The 19852-nt window shown below is 41.5% G+C and overlaps 1 protein-coding gene across 1 annotated transcript; it reads right to left on the bottom strand.

Moving 5' to 3' along the window:
* Nucleotides 1-1427: 1427 nt before the first annotated feature.
* On the bottom strand, nt 1428-18095 carry LOC117708384 (PRAME family member 12-like). Its single transcript, XM_034501979.2, is given in 6 exon segments — nt 1428-1573; nt 11347-11840; nt 12657-13005; nt 13008-13226; nt 16564-16643; nt 17812-18095. Coding segments are annotated over 6 exon segments (1572 nt in total).
* Between the last annotated feature and the right edge of the window lie 1757 nt (nt 18096-19852).

The following is a 19852-nucleotide window of genomic DNA, read 5'->3' as shown; positions in this document are numbered from 1 at the left end:
ATTGGTAAACTGAGGGTGTTTGAGATAGGTTCATTTGAGAGCCTCAGCTTGAAAATGTGACATTTAGTCAGGGCTGCAGATGAAAGTAGGCATGAATCAAATGGCTAAGAATATAATGGGGAAGACGTGCCCTGTCTGCCCATCTCAGCCCTAAAGCCATCTTGCTGGAGCGATTTGTACCTATGTATTTATCCTTGATCATAATTCGCTTACGTATGTTCATCTCTTTGGACATAAGAGCACTTTATGTACTTGAATAAACCCTATAAGTTGAAGTGACTAAAAGGTTAGCCTCTCATAATCCAGTCATGGAAGTTTTTTTACTAGGAGCCTGACTTCCCAGCTCACAAGGTGTGAAAGCAGAAGTACAGACAGGATCTTAGTAGGTATTTTAGTGCAGGGCCATGGAGATTTGGAGAGCTCAAGTGGTTGGAAATGGGGTTGATTTAGAGGAAGAAGAAGCATGTGGTCTGAGTGCTGACTAGATGTATAGTTGAGGCACAGCTTCCAAAGAGAAGAGTGAGGGGCTGCTTGGAGAGATGGTCTCAGCAAATTCTGTTTGTCTCACATATCTTTCAGGGAAAAAAGATGCAATCTTCAAGCATCTTCCATGTTCTTCCTGTCTGAAGAAAACACCTAACATTTTAAACAACTGTTCCCACAAGGGTTAGGACCAACTGCAAGTTAATGTGGATTGTAAATATTTCCCTAACTTGTTTCTTCTGAGGAAAAAAATCTTTTTATTCCCCTGAATAAAAGAGAAAGAAAAAAGGAAAGAAAGATATAGTATGAGGCCAGCCTGGTCTACATTGAGAGATCCAGAATAGCCAGTGGTATACAGAGAGCCTTAATGTCAAAACAAACAACAAAACAAACAAATTCCCATGTTTTCATTTCATACATATTAATCTCATCACTCCAGAGTAAGAAACAGGCAGATCTCAATGGATTGATAGGATAGTGTCTAGACTGAATGATTTTCTTTTGGGAAAACCACAAAATTGAAACTGGAGTGGAACTCGAGAGCCCATTAACTAAACCACTCCCCAAAATGAGGATTTTGTTCATTAATTTAGTAGCTATTTATCTACTCATTTTAACTTGTGTTTTGGCAAGGTCTTGATCTGTAGCTAAGGTTGATGTAAAACCCCAATTCCCAGCACTCCTGCCTCAGCATTCCATGTGATAGGATGACTGTTGTAAACCAACACACATGGCTGAGTTTTCTTTGCATGTGATGCACATGGTCCTGAGTGTGTGTCCCATTGGCAATACTCTGTTCCTGACTCTAGACGTGTACACAGATTCTCCTAAAATTATCCTCTGAGGACTTTGTGACAAACACATCATCCCAACTGTGCATTCTTTCCTGTAATATATAACTGAGTTGGATGCTCTGTCATTCATCAGTTGTGTTAGCTAGCTACTCAAGAAGGCTGAGGCAGGAGGATGGCTTGCAACTTTTGGTGTGGAACAGCAATTTTGGACATGCGGTTTCCAGAACGGCTTGATTGAATTTGGTCATAGGTTCCACAGTAGGGAGAGAAACTCACAAAGAGGCTAGCCTTCATTCCTGAAAGGAACAGAGGGCAACAGCCTCTCAGGGAAGACTGACACCTAGCTAGCTCTCTCTAGTTATTTTATTCAAACACCATACAGGGTTAATTGGGGGTGGGAATGGTTCCAGCTGCAAAGGTTATTTTCCTCTTGCTGCTTAAGAGATCACACAAGCCACACAAATCTCAGTCCCATTTGACCTTGGTTAGCTATAATCAAAAGAAAGAACTCCAAGCTTTTTCGGATTGTCTTAGAACCAAGATGAATGCAACTGCAAGCTCTCCTATAGCAACAAGTGCAGATATTCCAAAGGCACAATATTTCTTCAAGGTTCAAACAATCTCATGACAATTTCTCAGCTTCTACTGATTGATCCAAACATACCAAAGACTTATTTGTCCTTTAAAACAGTTTTAAATTTACTTGATGGATAGAGATTATGTCCTGGATGCTCAGTCAAAAGAGGGAGCCTCAGAAGAAATCAGTCAGGACACTAAGTAATAGATGTCAATAATTTGAGCTGAACCAGGCATGGTCAAACACACCTTTAATCTCAGCATGTTGGAGACAGAGGCAGGTTGATCCTTGTGTTTTTATGGCCAGCCTGGTCTACATAATAGGTTCAGAAAAGCCAGAACTGCATGGTGAGACCCTGTTTCAAAAACAATTAGATTTAGGACAGGATGTTGGCTCACACTTATCACAACAGGACCAGAAATGGTGTTGTCAATCCTTCTGGGCAAACAAACAGTTAGTCAAGCTTGTCTGTGTGACTATTTTATTTTAGTGCTCCAGAGGCAGAGCTAGGCTAATCTCAGTGTTCAAGGTCAACCTAGTCTACATAGGAACTCCAATCCCAGTCATGTCTACACAGTGAGACTTTGTCTTCATTAATATTTGCAGCAAGAAAGGTGACTCGTGTTTAGAGCACAGAGTGATCTTTCAGAGGACCCAGCTAGAATCCCCAGCAATCATATTAGGTAGCTCATAGACCCAAAACTCCAGATCCAGAGAAATCCAACTCCTCTGGCCTCTGGGAAGTTTTATCCCTGTGAACATTTCTCATTAAAGACACACATATACACATAATTAAACATAAGAAAAAAAACTTTAAAGTGTGAAAAATAAGACAACCACCCCAGCAATTTAATGAATGAAGAAATGAATAAATGTATATATACAGATGTATGCAGTAAAATTGAATTGAAGATGACGTCTAAGCAGTATTTTTTTTGTGTGTGTGTGCACAGAGGACTCGACCAACCTTGTGATTAAATATTCACAAGCCCATGTATATTGGCTTCTGTTGCTCATCATCTTGCCCTTGCCTCTTGCCATCTGGATGTCCATGGTGTTTGTTGGTCTGGGTGACTCTGTCTAGAGTCTGTCTCTTTTGTCCATGGATTGCTTTAGGTCTTCCAATAAACCTTCGGCTCTGGCTGTAGCACACCACCTGTGAGGCCTTCCAAGTGGGGGCTCTTCAGAGGAGCAGAGAAGTTGCTGCTCCGTTACCCTGGCTGCAGTAGATCTCCTAGGAGGACTTCAGACTATGGGGTCTTCAGTGGAGCAGTGTGTGAAGATGTTCTCCGGGGAGCCTAGGGACCCTGGTTTCTGTTTCCATGTGTGTAGCAGAATTTCAGGGAGGCTTTCAGTCTGTGAGTTCACTTGCCCTGCATGTCTTCAAGCTGTGGTGTCAACTGCTCTGAGTGCAGTGGATCCATGGGAGTAGACCGGCTAAGAGTCTGCCCCAGCAGAAAAGACCAGGGAGAAGGTGCAGAAGGGGAGTGGTATTCAGGAGGGCTGGATTTTGGTGGGTGATGGGTCCTGAGTCCACAGGGCTCGCAGCAGCAGCTCTCAGGCTTCAGGTTGCAGGGGAATGGTTTGGTACCAACTACTCTTAGCGCTGTAGAAGGTGACCCTTGAGTTTGTATATTTTTCAAAGACTCTTCCTGTTGAGAGCTGACTCCTAGTAGAAAGAGGCCGTCTTTGCAGCCGTCTCAAGCCACATACTCTGACAAGAGACTTGTTTTCAACAGCCTACAACAACTGAGCACACTCTGATAAATATCTTGTTTTTCCCATATATCTTGTTTTGCTGTTTTGTGCCCCCAGCTTCAAAGTGCACATTTTATCCACACCTACAATGCATGTGGCAAGGCATATAAATAACGCAGATTTCCCTTCAATAAATGAGACTTGAGACTTGATCAGATCCTGTGTGTTGTCTCCATTCTTTGCATCTCTTCCCCTTCATACCCCTCTCTCTCTTGCTAGACCCTGATGTGCGGACCTGAGCAGCAGCTCAGGCTGGGATATCTTCCTATTCTGCTACATATCTAGAACCATTGGCTACCATCAATGGATGAAAGCCATGCTCCTGCCTGTAACAGTTGTTACAACATGTTTCCACAGGGTTCTCTGAAGATTTTTTGAGAAGGTTTGGTGTGGATGTCCCTACTGTCAAAAAAAAAGTAACAACAGCCTGGTTTACACTGAGAATCATGTGGGTCACTGGGGACTACAATTTAGCCAGGTGTTTTGTCTCTAAACTGTCATCCTAGTAGGAAGAAGGGTGAGGTAGTAGGATTGCTGACAGTTTTTTTTTGTTTGTTTGTTTTTTGAATCAGGGTTTCTCTGTGTATCCCTGGCTGTCCTGGAACTCACTCTGTAGACCAGACTGGCCTCAAACTCAGACATCTGCCTCTGTCTGCCTACCAAGTGCTGGGATTAAAGGCATGCACCAACACTGCCCAGCTCAAATTCAGTCTCTTAAGAAGAACTGGTTGAAGACACTGGTTTTGATTGTAAATGCAATGTTTTCTTTCTTTTCTGTGTTCCCCTGCTTGTGCTTATAAATACCCAAGATTTCCTTGTAATAGTGTCAATGGGAAGTCAATAGGAGAAGTCAATAGGAGGTGAATAGGAGACAGTAAAGGAGACTTGACCACAACCCTGTCTTGTCTACATTCTTCACGTCTCTTGCCCCTCCACCCCACTCTCTCTCTTGACCAGAGCACTTAGCCCCAAAGTATGGGGCATTGTGGACAGCAACATAATAGCCCCAAAGCATGGGACAGTGTGGTCCTCAACCCTTTTCTGTCCTGCTTTCTCATGATTGGGTTGGAGGAGAGCACAATCCCAAGCTTGTAATAAACAGTAACTAATGGTATCATTACATTGGATATGGATTTTTGGTGGTGTGTAGGGGTTCACGAGTGCTTCCTGCCACAATCAGTATTCAGCAGCCACATGATGGCTTACAGCTCCAATTCTAGGACTCTTCTAGACTTTACAAGCTCCAGGCATTCATGTGATACAAAGTGGAGGAAATCAATCATTGTGACTTTCAGGTCAGCCTGGGATACATAACAAGTTTGTCACAAAAACAGAAAAATATTCCATGCACCTAAGAGTCTGAATCAAGACCATAACATATCAAGTGTACATTTGGCTAGCAGAGATTGGCTGTAGACAGTGCTGAGATCCTCCAGCACCCCTTTCAGCCCAGCTATATTGCTCAGTCTAGCTTAGAACTCCCAGATCAAGAAGTGACCTGACCCTCCAAACTCAATAGATGAGAATTTTAGGTACAACACCAGGAGCCTCTTTTGGGGGATGGGAGAAGGAGGGTCTCAGTGGAGGTGAGATACTTATCCGATTGGACAGAAAGCTTTCTTTGCAAGCCAGGCCAAGTGTGATCTCTAGCCCCCAAACTGTGTCTTCTATGGCTTTGTCAAAGCTTACTGAGTTAAACACCTTACTGGTTAAGTCTTAGACTTCACAGCTGGAACTCTGAAAGCAAAGAACTACTAGCTGGTTAAAAATTGGAAACTCCACTGAGATATCATCTTAATGAGGTTTGTTTTTCTTTGTATTTAGTAATTAAAAGTGAAACAGTGAGATTCAAGGGTAAATTTTCAAAGAAAATTCCAAACCTACCAACATTAGTGAAGGCCTGTCTCAAAACACAACCATCTAAACTATATATTCCCTGTGCTGTCTGTGAGGTCTCCTTGTCAGGTAGGAGTAGTAAGCCTGTCACTGCATGAGAATAGGCATCAAAGCACATCTTACAACTTCCACTCTTACAGGGGTTCCTGAGATTTTACTCTGGTTTTCAGCTGGAGGCCTATAAATCCAGCACTCCAGAGGCAGGGGCAATTAGACCTCTGTGAGTTCCAGGTCAGCCTGGTCTACAAGAGCTTGTTCTAAGACAGCCAAGGCTACACACACACACACACACACACACACACACACACACACACACACTGGTCTATAAGAGCTTGTTCTAAGACAGCCAGGGCTACACACACACACACACACACACACACATAAGCACACACATGCTCGTACTCTTGCACACACACAGGTACTTTGTTGAAAAGCAAAATGAAAAAAACCCAAAACAACAAACCAAAGAAATTCATTCTATACTGAAGCATATCAACAAAACAAAGGAAATGTTTTCTCAGCTAATCTAAGAACAGAATTAGACAAGTTTCATCTGCCCATTCACAATTTTCTTTTCATTACCCCACTCAGCCATCCATCCAAAGACATCCTGTAGCATAATCCACTTTCAAACTTGCTGTCTGGATAAGGATGACCTCGAGTTCTTGATCCTTGGCCTCACCTCTCCTTTCACCTCTCCATCCTAATGTAGCAGCCCTTAAAAACAGTTATATACATTGGAGTGACCTGACAACCTAAAACTATTTTCTTGCTACTATATAACTGTAGTATTGCTATTGTTATGAATTTTAATGTAACTATATGATATGTGGAATATTTGATTGCTGTCACAAACGAGTTGCCCTAAAGAATCAAAGAAACAGTACTCTAAATGATGTGATTAGATGCTAAGAGCTGCTGTGTATTTTCTTTAGTGCTGAGGATTGAACCATGTGTCAGGCATGCTGGGCACATCTCCAGGCAATGTGTATCATTGCTTCAGGTAATCCAGACTGTCCATGAACTCTCTGTGTAACTAAGTATGACTTTAAACTTCTTATACTCTTGCCTCTGCCTCACAAGAGTTAGGACTATAGCTGTGTCCAGTACACATGACTTTTAGTATTCTTTCCATCATATGAAATAAGGCTAATTAGCTTAATATTGCTCTTTTAATTCTTTGGAGAATTTCTGAGACTCTCAGGATGAGGTCAAAAGGATTAGTTGAAGCATTTAACCTTTGGAAAGTTGGTCAAAAATGTCAAAATTTTAAAGCACTTAATAAAAACAAGTAGATTCAGACACGATGAAACAAAAGCCTTTCAATTTACCAGAGGGATAACTAGAAGAATATAAAAGTGAAGACAGGGAGTTATATGTTAAATGAAATAAAAGACTGTCTCTGTTTTTTTCTCTATCCAGAACTAGCACTATGTAGACTGGGAGAGACAGGAGTGCTTACAGCTTAAGACAACACTCTGGGCTTGGTTTTCCTCATAGTGATAATGTTCACTAAGAGATGAAGGGGAAGAGACCTATGCCCAGTGCAGAGTGACCCTGGAATGACAGTGAGCTCCCAGTTTACCCTGTTTGAGTTTTTTTCTCAAATCACTCAATTTTAGACTGATGAGTGTCACCATCAATGTGGGATTGTGCGAGTGCACAGTTGTCAGCTACAGTTATTCGGTGACAGGCAGAAACTCAGAGCTGCCCCTAGGACCACAAGGGTACACAAGAAAGAGCAATAAGACCTACATGATCATCCTGAGGTTGTCCCTGGTGTATATTCATTGTGTAAATTTTCCAAAGTTTCTGTTTTCATTCTTACATTGAGGGACTTCTGGGTGGATTCCAGCTTCTGGCTATTATAAATAAGGCTGCTATGAACATAGTGGAGCCTGTGCCCTTGTGATATGGTAGAACATCTTTGGGTGTATGCCCAGAAGGTGTATAGCTATGCCTTCAGGTAGAATTATTTCTAGTTTTCTGAGGAACCACCAAACTGATTTCCAAAGTGTTTGTACCAGTTTACAATTCCACAAGCCATGGGAGAGTGTATCTTTTTCTCAACATTCTCCCCAGTATCTGCTGTCACCTGAATTTTTGATTTTAGCCATTCTGATTGTTACAAGGTGGAAACTCTGTGCCATTTTGATTTGCATTTCTCTAATGACTAAGAACTTTGACTGTGTCCTTCAGTGCTTCTAGGCTATTCCAGATACCTCAGATGAGAATTCTCTGTTTAGCTCTGTACCACATTTTTAATTGGGTTATTTGGCTTTCTAGCGTCTAACTTCTTGAGTTCTTTGTATAGTTTGGATGTTATCCCTTATTGGATGTAGGATTAGTAAAGATCTTTCCCCAGTCTGTTGGTTGCTGTTTTGTCCTATTGATGGTGTCCTTGGCCTTACAGAAACATTTCAGTTTCATGTGGTCCCATTTGTCAAGTGTTGATCTTAGAGAGTGAGCCATTCATTGGTGTCCTGCTCAGGAAACCTTCCCCTGTGCCAATCTGTTCTATTTTCCACTTTCTGACCTATGAGATTCAAAGCAAGCTTTCTATAAAGAGATAGAAATGAATCAATTTACATTCTCCTACTGGAAGACTTCAAGTTAGACCAGCACCATTTGTCGAAGATGCTTTCTTTTTGTTCCACTGTATGGTTTTGGCTTCTTTGTCAAAGATCAAATGTCCATAGGTATGTGGGTATATTTTTGGGTCTTCAATTCTATTCCATGTATCAACTAGTTTGTCACATTATCAATGCCATGTGGGTTTTTCACTATTTATCTTTAGTAGAGCTTGAGGTCAGGGATAGTGATTCTCACAAAAAGTTTTTTTTTTTTTTTGTTTTTTTTTTTTTTGTTTTTTTTTTTTTGTTTTTTTTTTTTATGGTTCAGAATAGTTTTTGCAGTCCTGGGTTGTTTTGTTATTCCATATAAAGTTGAGAACTGCTTTTTTATATCTGCAAAGAATTGAGTTGGACTTTTCATGGGGATTGCAATGAATCTGTAGATAGCTTTCGGTAAGATGGCCGTTGTATTATAGTGATTCTACAATTCTATGAGCATCAGACAGCTTTTCTTTTCTTTTTTCTTTTTCCTTTTTTGGTTTTTTTGAAAGAGGGTTTCTCTGTTTATCACTGGCTGTCCTGGTACTCACTCTGTAGATGAGGCTGGCCTCAAACTCAGAAATTGCCTGCCTCTGCCTGTGCTGGGATTAAAGGCATGTGCTACCACTGCCTGGCTATCAGACAGCTTTTCTATCTCTGAGATCATCCTCAATTTCTTTGTTCATGGACTTGACATTATTCTCTTAAAGACCTTCAGTTGCTTGGTTAGAGTTTCACCAAGATATTTTATATTATTTGACTATTCTGAAGGGTGTTGTTTTCCCTAATTTCCTTTTCAGCCTTTGTATCCTGTATATAGAGGAAGGCTACTGGTTTGTTTGAATTAATTTTATATCTACCCACATTGCTGAAGCTGTTTTTTACTGTAGGAATTCTCTGACAGAACTTTGGCAGTCAGTTATGTATACTATCGTATCATCTACAAAGAGTGGTTCCTAGAGACCTGCTATCAACATTGTTGAGGAAGTGTCATTTTGGCATAGTGGAACATTTTTTTGGAATGTGCTAAGAAGTGATATATCTGGTTCTTCCAGTATAACTATTCCAATTAGAAAACAATAAAATAATCGATTTACATCACAGTTGATTCTCAACCCAGTTATGACTCAAATGGTAGAGTAGCCTCAAGCATATATTCTGTACTTTTCAGTACCCAAGACATCAGCTTAGCTTCCTCCTGTGACTGTTTTCCATTCTTTCTTTAGATTCCACTTTCATAGTTCTAATAACTGCATCTAGGGATTTCATTGGGCCAGGCAACAGCTATTCTGCAAGGTCTGGCAGTATACACTTTCAATCCCCATACTCAGATTGCATCTGAATCTTACGTCTTGGATGAATCTTATGTCTTAGCCTTGTCATCATAATGAGTTTGGGGCAGCCAGAGCAACAGAGCTATTGAGATTGAGGTACACAGACACACATAGACACACAGACACACACACACAGATAGAAAGACAGAGAGTCAGAGAGAGAAGTAGAGAGAATGACAGAGAGAGGAGACAGAGAAGTAATGAAAACAAAAGAGAGGGAGAGAGAGAGAGGGGGGAGAGCAAGACCAGATCATGTCTGTGTAGGTTTTGTCTCCTGAGACATTCAAGATGATAGAGACTGCAAAGAGTTTTCTGTGTATGTCCTGCCATTTCTCAAGAGTAAAAAAATATATATCCTGCATCCTAAAGGCACTAAGAGTTGTCATTCTTCATGGAGGAAATGTCTAGAATCCTTAAAATCTTCATGTAGAGCACATATTCTTTTTTGGGGGGGGGGGATTTTGAGACAGAGTTTCTCTGTGTAGCCTTGGCTGTCCTGGAACTCACTCAGTAGACCAGGCTGGCCTCAAACTCATAAATCCTCCTGCCTCTGCCTCCCAAGTGCTCGGATTAAAGGCGTGTGCGACCACCGCCCGGCGAGCACTTATTCTTCATAGGGAAAGAACAACAGCCATGAAGCACAAACACAGAATTCCTCAGCCTCTGTACTGAAGATTATACACATCCATCACCAACCAACCTAACTTTAGATTTTTGTATTTTGCACAAGTGTTCCCAATGGGTTTAACTAATGGATTGAGAAATTTAATGTTTTAATATTTTGATGTATTAACTTTCATTTTAATTTTTATTTCAAATTTTATACACTTAGGTGTGTGAGATTTTTTGTTTCAGCATGTGCGGGTGACTCAAGTGCTCCCAGAGACTAGAGGAAAATGTCATTCACCTGGAATTGGAGATACAGGTGGTTGTGTGCACTGGGAATCAACCCTGCTATGCAGGAAAAGCAGCAAGCTTTGTTTGCCTCTAAGCAACGTCTCCAAATGATTCCATATAGCATTTTTGATAGGGTCTCATGAATCAATTATAAGATTATAAAATCTCCCCTAGGAAAGAACATGTTGGTCTTTATTTACTCTGAAAGATCTAGGAGAAGGAAGGGGCAGAGACAAGGGGACACATGATTATTGGGGCAGGGTTAGCACAATACACAAGTATAATGTTGTCAGAAAACTAACTCAGTAAAAGAAAATAAAACCAAAAATGTTCTTATTCAGAAATGATTTATTGTAATCTTTTACAAATTATAATTCAAATGGTGGTGGGAAAACATGATATCAGGCAGCAGAACCTCTCCAAGAAAGAGACACAGCTTAAAAGTGACAGCAGTCTAATACAAAAGTACTTCAAGGTTCAGTCAGACTTGTACTTCATAAAAATATATGTCCATACACTGCAGAAAAGTATGTAATGTAGCAGCCAAAGGTGGATGCCATCCAGAGGCAGAATGACACAGAGTCCTCTTATTCAAGTCCATTATGCTCTTTGTAATGTCCTCTCTATCTCCTTCACTTCCTCATAGTGTTTCATTATGAAAGTGCTGGAATAAAAGCTTCACAACTTTTAAATATTGTTGCTTTACAATGGTGGGTCTGTAGTGCAGACATTAGTCTGAGAATTAGCTCATGGTTCTCCATGTCAACACAACTACTTTAAATTTGAAGAATTTGATTGTAATTCAAATAAAGTGAAATAATTATTTCTCCAAAGTCCTTCAAGAAATGCTTTAATATAAATGGCCTATGCCTCTAATCAGTCATTTGAGTCCTACCTTCTATTTGTCAGAGCAAAGAAATGACCTCACCTTATATATTCCCAACAAGACTCCAAATTATAGAAAAAGCATTTCCCACAATCTAAACATCTCTTACTCAAAAAGTAGACCTGTTTTGGCTGCCTTATACCCTTGAGTGTGCCCATAAGCTCAGAACAAAGCTGTACAAATCTGTCTGGAATAACATCACCAATGTTATCATAGACTTCATCAGGGGCAGGGTACTGCTCCATGGTCAGCTGTGTGAGGTTGGCAGTATGCTGCAGCAGCTTCTTCAGGCTGCCCATTGACAATAAGTTCTTCATAAAATTGACTTCAGTGAGCTGGGAACACTGGCTCAGTGCCGGCAGGAAGGCACTGATTTGCATGTCCATGAATATACAGCCCTTCAATTTTAATGTCTGCAGAGTAGATGTCAGTCTTTGTAGCAGGCTTCCTAGAAATGGATCATCTAAATGTAGGAAGGTGACACCACTCAGGTCCAGGTGTTTCAGCTGCTGGATGATTGGACACTGGGACAGATAGTTCATATCTGATTGTGGCAGCATGCAGCAAGTGATAGCAAGGGTCTCTAGTGGACTCTCCAAACACCTAGAGAGAAAGAGAAAGGATTTAACATCACTCAAGATGAATAGTGGCAGAACAAAACCTATGACTTTAAGATAGCAGAATCTCCTTCATCCCTCAGTCATTCTCAGACCATTATTAAGGTCAAGGACAAGATGCTCCCAGATGGAGTGCTAACAACTAATGTCATGTTCTTCTAGGTAGGACGTAAGCTATCACTGTGTCTGCTACTATGGCAGTTCCAGAGTTCCCTCTGAACTGGTAAGCAGAAAACATGTTTGGGGACGGATGATGTAAGTAGGAGAACCCAGAAGGATCAACTGCGAGCCACTCAGAACCATCCCCATCTCTGCTATCATTTATCTCAATGTGCTCCAGCTTCCACACACAGCCTCTGTTCTGTTCATAGGGTTTCCCTTTGACCACAGTCATTCACTCATTTCCCATCTGTTCAGCTCCTTCTTGTGTTCAAATGGTTTCCATTGAACCATGAGAAGTCAGAGGAGATGGAAACTGTTCATACAGTTCTGAGAACAGAGTTGATATTAGAGGACATGTGGTATAAGATCTCATACATTCTCTAGATGTAATTTTTTGTCATCTGGGTTTCTCAAGTGACCTTCTATAAATCATGGACACATGCTTACAGTCTGACTTTACTAAGGTGAGAAATTAGGATGCAATAACAGCATAAAGTACTATATCAATAATTCAAAGCTCAGATCTATATAAATTTAACATTGGCTGGCAAAGCACTATATAAACTGATGTTTAATGTAAAGCAACCCAACAACAAAATACTTTGCTCACCCCAGGGTAAAGCTCACTGTTCTTTCTTACCTGAGCACTTGGTCCAGGCGACCATTCAGGAAGGAGACATCATTCAAATAGAGATGCTGGAGCTTATTTAGTTTGGAGAACTGGGAAAAGATCTCTGTAAAACAGCAGGTTTCTATCTCTTGGTCCCAAGGCAAATGCACAGGGACATAGATTTCCTTGAAAGTGAGTTTCTGGAGGTTTTTCATCTGGCCCAGGCCAGGGGCTAGCAAAGCAAGGGTGTGAATGTCCCAGCATGTGTTTATTTCCGATTCCTGGATTGAGCCTGTGTCAAAAACCTCCAAAACATCCAGTGGGTCATAGGCAGGAAAGGCTCCAAACTCTAACTTCTGACAGATCACCTGTATCACATTTTCCTCTGCTTGGCCCACCAATAAAAATATTTGAGATATTTGGAGGGACAGTGGGACACGAGGAAACAGTTCATCAATACAGTCATGGCCTGTTTCCCACCTAGGATGGGATGATTTCCCACTGCTTGGTTGTTGCCAATGACATCTGAAGAGCAAATGATATGCTGTCTTTCAGCCCAAATATTCCAGAAGTCATGGTGGGCATCTCGTAAATCAACCACTGTTAGGAGCCATGCTGCGTTTGCTGAAGTAGCTATACGCTCGCCATTAGAAGATGGCGCTGGCTTCCTGTTCCTGGTTCTTCTTGGCCTTGGTGTCTTCAGCTGTGCGCACTCATAGGTGCGAATTCTCCCGCTGATAGTACTATCAGTGGATATGTAAATGAGACCCCAGTCTGTAAGCCAATGAGGACAGATCATGTCTCTTTGATAGTATATAAGTCAGTACATTCTGGGGCTTGGGGTCCTTCCTTTGCTCTCCATCTTGCATCCTTCTAACTAAGAGAGTTGTAACAATAAAAGACGCTGTCAGAAGAATCTTGAGTGTGACATGCTCCTTATTGGCCAGGTAGCGTGTCGCATTTTGGTGCCGAAACCCGGGAGTGAAGCCGAACGTCCCCGAGGATCGTCTACCTTGAAGGACCCTGCTTAGCTCGCAGAAACAAGATTCAGAACTGACGGTGCAGTAAGTCTAGACACTTTTCTGTAAGATATGGTGAATCCTATGCTTGGCCTTGCTTTTGCTATCCCTGTCTGAGCGGTGGTTGTTCTCGTGTTTTGCTTTTGCCTTAATTGGCCTATTAAGGGACGGGAGTGTACATGTCCTCCTTTTCAAAGTGAACCGTAAATCACAGGTAGATAACTGTGCAGGTTAGCCCAGTTCTGTAGATAAAGAATTATGGGCAATCAACAGTTTAAGCCGGCTCTTGTGGCAGTGCAGGTGCTGCTGCAGGAAAGCGGCTTGACTATTTCAGATGGGGTTCTTTTGAAGTTTTTTAAAGAGGTAGATAGAGTTGCTCCGTGGTATGGTCCTACAGGATCCCTTACCACTCGATCATGGGAAAAGTTAGGAGCTGATTTAGCCCGGGAAAAGGAAGAGGGAAGATTGAGAGCAGGCACGTTACCTATTTTTAAGATGATTCAGGCATGCATAGCGGATGAGAAATGCCAAGGTCAGGATAGCCTATCAGAAGCAGAAAAGGAAGGGAATGCTAGCAGAAAAAAAGGCAATGATAAACAGCCTTTAAGCCCTCCATGTCAGAAGAAGAAGGAGGGGGAGAAAAGAAAAAAGAAAAAAGAGAATGGAGCTGAGAAAATAGCTCAGTCAGAGAAATATAAAAAAATATATCCAGCCTAGTCTGGGTTTAGAAAATTAACACTGAATGACTCCGCCTCAGAGGAGACGTCCTCTGAGGATGGAGAAAACGAGGACGATACTTTGTCCCAGGATGGGTTGGATTCAGACGAACAAACAGAATTAATGAGGAGGCAGCTCGTTATGAGAAAGGAAGATATCATCCGGATCCTCCTTATGCACCTGGCAGTTTGCCATTGGCGCCGCAGCTGCTTGTGCGGAAGACAAAACAGGAACAGGCTAAGAGACATGTTATTCAAATAGCCACCTCCTTGAATCCAGAAAAGGAGAGAAGAAGGATTAGAGCCTAGCCTTTCTGGTCTTTGAAGATCAGAATCAGCAGAGATACCATTGAAGTTTAGACTTGAAACAAAGTCATTGGCAGAATCGGTGCAAACATATGGCATAAATGCCTCTTTTACCCAAGCCTTAATAGAGAGACTTGCAGAAAGTGCTATGACGCCTGGGGATTGGTGTAGTACTATCAAGGCAATTGTCCCTACAGACAAATATTTAGAATGGAAATCTCTTTATCATGATTTGTGTGCTACACAGGCCAGAGATAACATGGCACAAAATCACCCCCAATGGAGCTTTGATATGCTAACTGGCCAGGGGAGCTAGTTGTGTTTTCCCACAGGAGCAAGAAAATCCGATCTGGGTACCAACAAAATTGACAAGAATAGTGAAGGATGGAGAAAAAGAAAATCCGGATCCAGAGGCTGTGGACATCAATGTTTCTGATATTAACTCTTTGGACTCCCATAAGGAGCAGCCTACCTCTGTGGGCAATAGTGAGAACATGGCCCGTTCCAATGCCTGTACATGCTAATTCGACTAAACTTCCTTTATTCTTATCCACAAGTTGTGCCATGGAAGCACCATGCATCAAAACGCCTAAGTTTGAAACAGAACCATATAATGCCACCTCAATAAAATTAAATACGGCATTATGTTTTACTTTCCAAAATGAGACTATTAGCTCTGGGAAAGGGCCATGTATTAAAATTACAAAAATGAAATTGGGATATTGGGAAGATCCACTTGTTGCTAATAAAATTCCCACAGGGATATTAATGAATGCCCTGTCACAAATAAGTACTGGAGCAACTAGTGGAAGTGGAACTGGTGGTGATAATACATCTTCTAATATCACTACCATTATGCTCACTAGCAATATAACTATACCAATATCTGATAATTCTCCTCTTAATGTGACCGCTAAAAGACAGATACCATGGTGCTATCCATTATTGGATTTTCCTCCAACATTTACTCCATGTCAACCACCAGAATTACGGAAATTAAAACTATCGGAGGGTTTCTATTTTAATCAAAAGTTAAAAAGATTTAAAACAAATAACACTCACTCTGGCCCTGGGAGTGAGTGGCCATTTTTCGAATAGATAATTATAAATAATGATAATTATAAATGATGATAATTATTAATGGATAATTATAAATGATAATTATAAATGATGATAATTATAAATGATAATCTCTAATTATAAATGAGGCATCTACTAGTATATCAGCTTTTGCTAATCTACAAGGAAGCTTCCATACATTTAATAATGTCAGTGGTACACTATTGGAGACCACACAAAGTAATAAAACAAAGATCAGTTTATCTAATTTGAAGATTAATCAACAATATTCTAATTATACGCTTGAGCCATTGCTAGTGTGTGTTCAAGCACCATATTTTTTCCTTATATGTGATGAAGAGTTGTTTGAAAACAGCTAAATAATTAATTGCCATAGTCCTAATATTACATGTTACTTAACAGAATGCTGGAATGGAAAAAACTGGACAGCAATTGTGGTGAATATTCCCACATTTGTACCAGTACCTGTTGAAGCTGACCCCAAAGATTTTCCTATCATACAATTATTGAGACAAAAAAGAGATTTTGGAATTACAGCAGCTATAATCACTGCCATTACTGTTTCTGCTGCAGCTGCAGTGACTGCAGGTATTGCCATGGCCAATCAAGTGCAAACAGCCTCAGTTATTAGTCAAATTACTGAAAAGGCATCTGATGCACTTGAGACAGTGAAAAGAACTGATGCTTATTTGGCCTCAGGGGTCTTACTGGTCAATCAGCGCATTGACTTATTACAACAACAATTACAAGCGCTTGGAGATGTCGTACAACTTTCTTGTGTGGCTTCCACACGTTCCCTATGTATAACCCCCTTACTTTTTGATAATTCTTCCCTTGTTAACAGTTCTATTATTTCAGAATATCTGAAGGGGAATTGGACCCAGGAGTTGGAGTTCCTTCAAGAAGAATTACAGTTGAAGATATTAGACCTCAAAAATACAAGCCTTGATATAATCAGTTTTAAAGACTTTACCTCTTGGCTTTTTTCTGCATTTTCCTTCTTTAAGGAGTGGGTGGGGGTAGGTTTGTTTGGCTGTATGCTACTTGGAGGGACATTGATCTTACTCTGGTTGTTCTGTAAAATGAAAACTCAACAACAACGTGATAAAGTACTTATTGCTCAGGCATTTATGGCCATTGAGACTGGAGCATCCCCTCAAGCTTGGTTGAATATGCTAAAGTGCTGAGACGCTGTTCCATTCATGCATGCTTGTGGGCACAGGATCCCATTGCACCAAGCTGTAGATGGGACAGCCTTTTGATGCCTCCCAGGGCTTGGGTTCCCATTGCACGGGACTAAGGCACAAAAGGTCTCTAGTCACTTTATGCTATTTATAAAGAAGGGGGAGATGTTAGGAGCCATGCTGTGTTTGCTGAAGTAGCTATACGCTCACCATTAGAAGATGGCGCTGGCTTCCTGTTCCTGGTTCTTCTTGGCCTTGGTGTCTTCAGCTGTGTGCAGGCGTAGGCTCGAATTCTCCCACTGATAGTACTATCAGTGGATATGTAAATGAGACCCCAGTCTGTAAGCCAATGAAGACAGATCATGTCTCTTTGATAGTATATAAGTCAGTACATTCTGGGGCTTGGGGTCCTTCCTTTGTTCTCCATCTTGCATCCTTCTAACTAAGAGAGTTGTAACAATAAAAGACGCTGTCAGAAGAATCTTGAGTGTGACGTGCTCCTCATCGGCGAGGTAGCGTGTCGCAAACCACTTGTAGTTTCCACCTCCTGTGGGCAAAGTAGAAAGACATTTATATGGCAGGAGACACAATGTTAATCTGCATGACCCATAATTCAACTTTTCTTAAATCAGTTTTTTGTACAGAGACAGCTTCCATTTCTAGAGCCTGGGGAAAAGGCAGGGACAGACTCATTGCATATTGACTATTTCTGTTCTAAGCTGTCCTACATACACCACCGCCCAGTTCCTTCATTTCTGTTCTAGAAGATATTGACTCCCACAATCAGAATCCTGATCCACCTTGAGCCTCTTTATGAATACTGTATTCATTTTCATCCATAGAAACCTTCCCACCTCCATGCTACCATGTTCATACTTACCTGGGTCGATCCTTTTGTGCCAACAGCAAATCCAGGCCATCAAGCAGAGCTTTCAAGGGCTCCAGGTGAGGCGTCTCCATCAGGGCTCCCACAGGAAGGCATGGGAATGGCCATGCTACCACCATCTGCCTCAGGATATTAGGTTGTTTGCTGGTGAATGCATCCTTGAAGAGTGGTGGGAAGAGTTCCATGGGCAGGTTTTCCAGAGCAGAGATGGCCAAGGCTTCATCTTTCAGCAGGCTTCTTGCCAGCTGCTGGAGTGTTTGTGGGTTTGTGAAACTCATCATGACTTTCAGGTATGATGATGCTAAAGAAATATCCAAAGAAAGAAAAAACTCATTCAAAACATTTTAGCAAGCCTTTCACACCCCACTCCCGCTAAAATTACATAAACGAGGCAGGCGTCTAATCCCTGGTCTGGTGACATTGCAAACCCTGTAATTTGGATTACTTGATATTTATCTTTCTCATTGCCACAGTTCCTTCAAGGTCCTCCTGGTAATATATAAGCACCATTTAAACACATCTTCCCTGAAATCTTCACAATCTGATACAATGTTCCTGTGAGTCCTAATCTACACTGTCACAGGAGACTCATGTATGTATCTAACACTTTTCTGGGAAATAATTATGGCTTTACTACAATGAATGGAACAATATATTGACAAAATGGATAAAATTTTACTTCCATGATATTTAGAAGCAGGAGCTATGCTAAATGCTAACCTGTTCTTTAAGAGATTAAATGCACTGAGGCCCCGAGCAGCCTTCTATCAAAGGCTTCCTTCATTCTTCCCACAACCTTTCCTCCCATCTTCATCAGACCTGGGGAACCTGAACCATTCTAGTAACCTTCCCTTCCCAACCATCTTCCCTGCTCATTGAGTCCTCTCAGGCCTCCTAATCTGCCCTAACCACCCTGTGTTCCCTCTGGATGTGCAATCTCCTGCCACCTTCAGCAGACCTGTGGATCAGAAACCATACAGGTAAGCATCCATTTCCTCTCCTGTCTTCTCTGCTCACTAAGACCTCCGAGGCAAATCAAGTTATCTGGAGCATCCTTCTATCTCAGGGTGTTGTGGCCCGAGCTGCCCCACATTTGGGGCCAAAATGTCAGGTACTGCTGTATCAATGTTGGAACCTGTACTGTCAAAAGCCTTGGGAACTAACTTGTTAGCCCACACTGCCCCAAGCAGCTCCTGTCCGAAAGTTGGGGTTCAGCAAGAGACAGAGAGTGAGTACAGACTCAAAGAATGGAGACCAGACAGAGTGTGATTCAATCCCGTTTATTCTTCAATCTCTCTTCTTCTCTCCAAGACCCAGGTCTTGAGTTCCTAGTCCCTGGTTTCTAGACTTTAGTGCCTCCAAGTTCCAAGGTACTTCTCCCAAGTGCTAAGTGCCTAATATCTAATGCCTAATAATCTGTTGCTTTCTTCTGAGTTCTCTTGTCCAAGTGTTTTCCACCTAATGCCTAATAACTCATTCCAAGTTGTACTCCAAGTTGTACTGAACTCTTCTGTCTGCCTCTCTCCTTTTATATGACTCACTTCTAAGCCACACCTGTGATCCACGCCTTTAAGTCACGCCCTAAGGTCTTATCTCTAAATCTGATCTCTAAGTCACACCCTTAAGTCTCAGCTCTAAATCACAGCTTTAAGTCTCACACACCCAAGGGAAGATCCTGGGTATCTAAAACAAGATGTTATCAGAGTGTGCTCAGCTGTTGCAGGCTACTGTAATCAAATCTCTTATCAGGATACACTGCTCAAGATGGCTGCAAGGATGATACCGACTTCTGTCTGCTCCCCACATCATGGGACCCTCAATTATCTAACCCCCTCTCATTCCACTTAAACAGACTTGTGGGTCCTGAAATATACAGATAAGCCACTTTTTTTTCACCACATGTTGAGTCCTCTGAGGCAAGTTAAGCTGCCCTGATCAGAGTGCTATCCCAATTTAATGTACATTCTCTGGTGACCTCAAACATGCTCTCCCATGGCACAAAGACACCTGTTCAACTATGTTTATGGCAGCTTTC

The sequence above is a fragment of the Arvicanthis niloticus genome, chromosome 5, assembly GCF_011762505.2.
Source record: "Arvicanthis niloticus isolate mArvNil1 chromosome 5, mArvNil1.pat.X, whole genome shotgun sequence".
Taxonomy (NCBI): Eukaryota; Metazoa; Chordata; class Mammalia; order Rodentia; family Muridae; genus Arvicanthis; species Arvicanthis niloticus.
The sequence above is the reverse complement of the archived record's forward strand: the minus strand, read 5'-3'. Positions and strand labels throughout refer to the sequence as shown.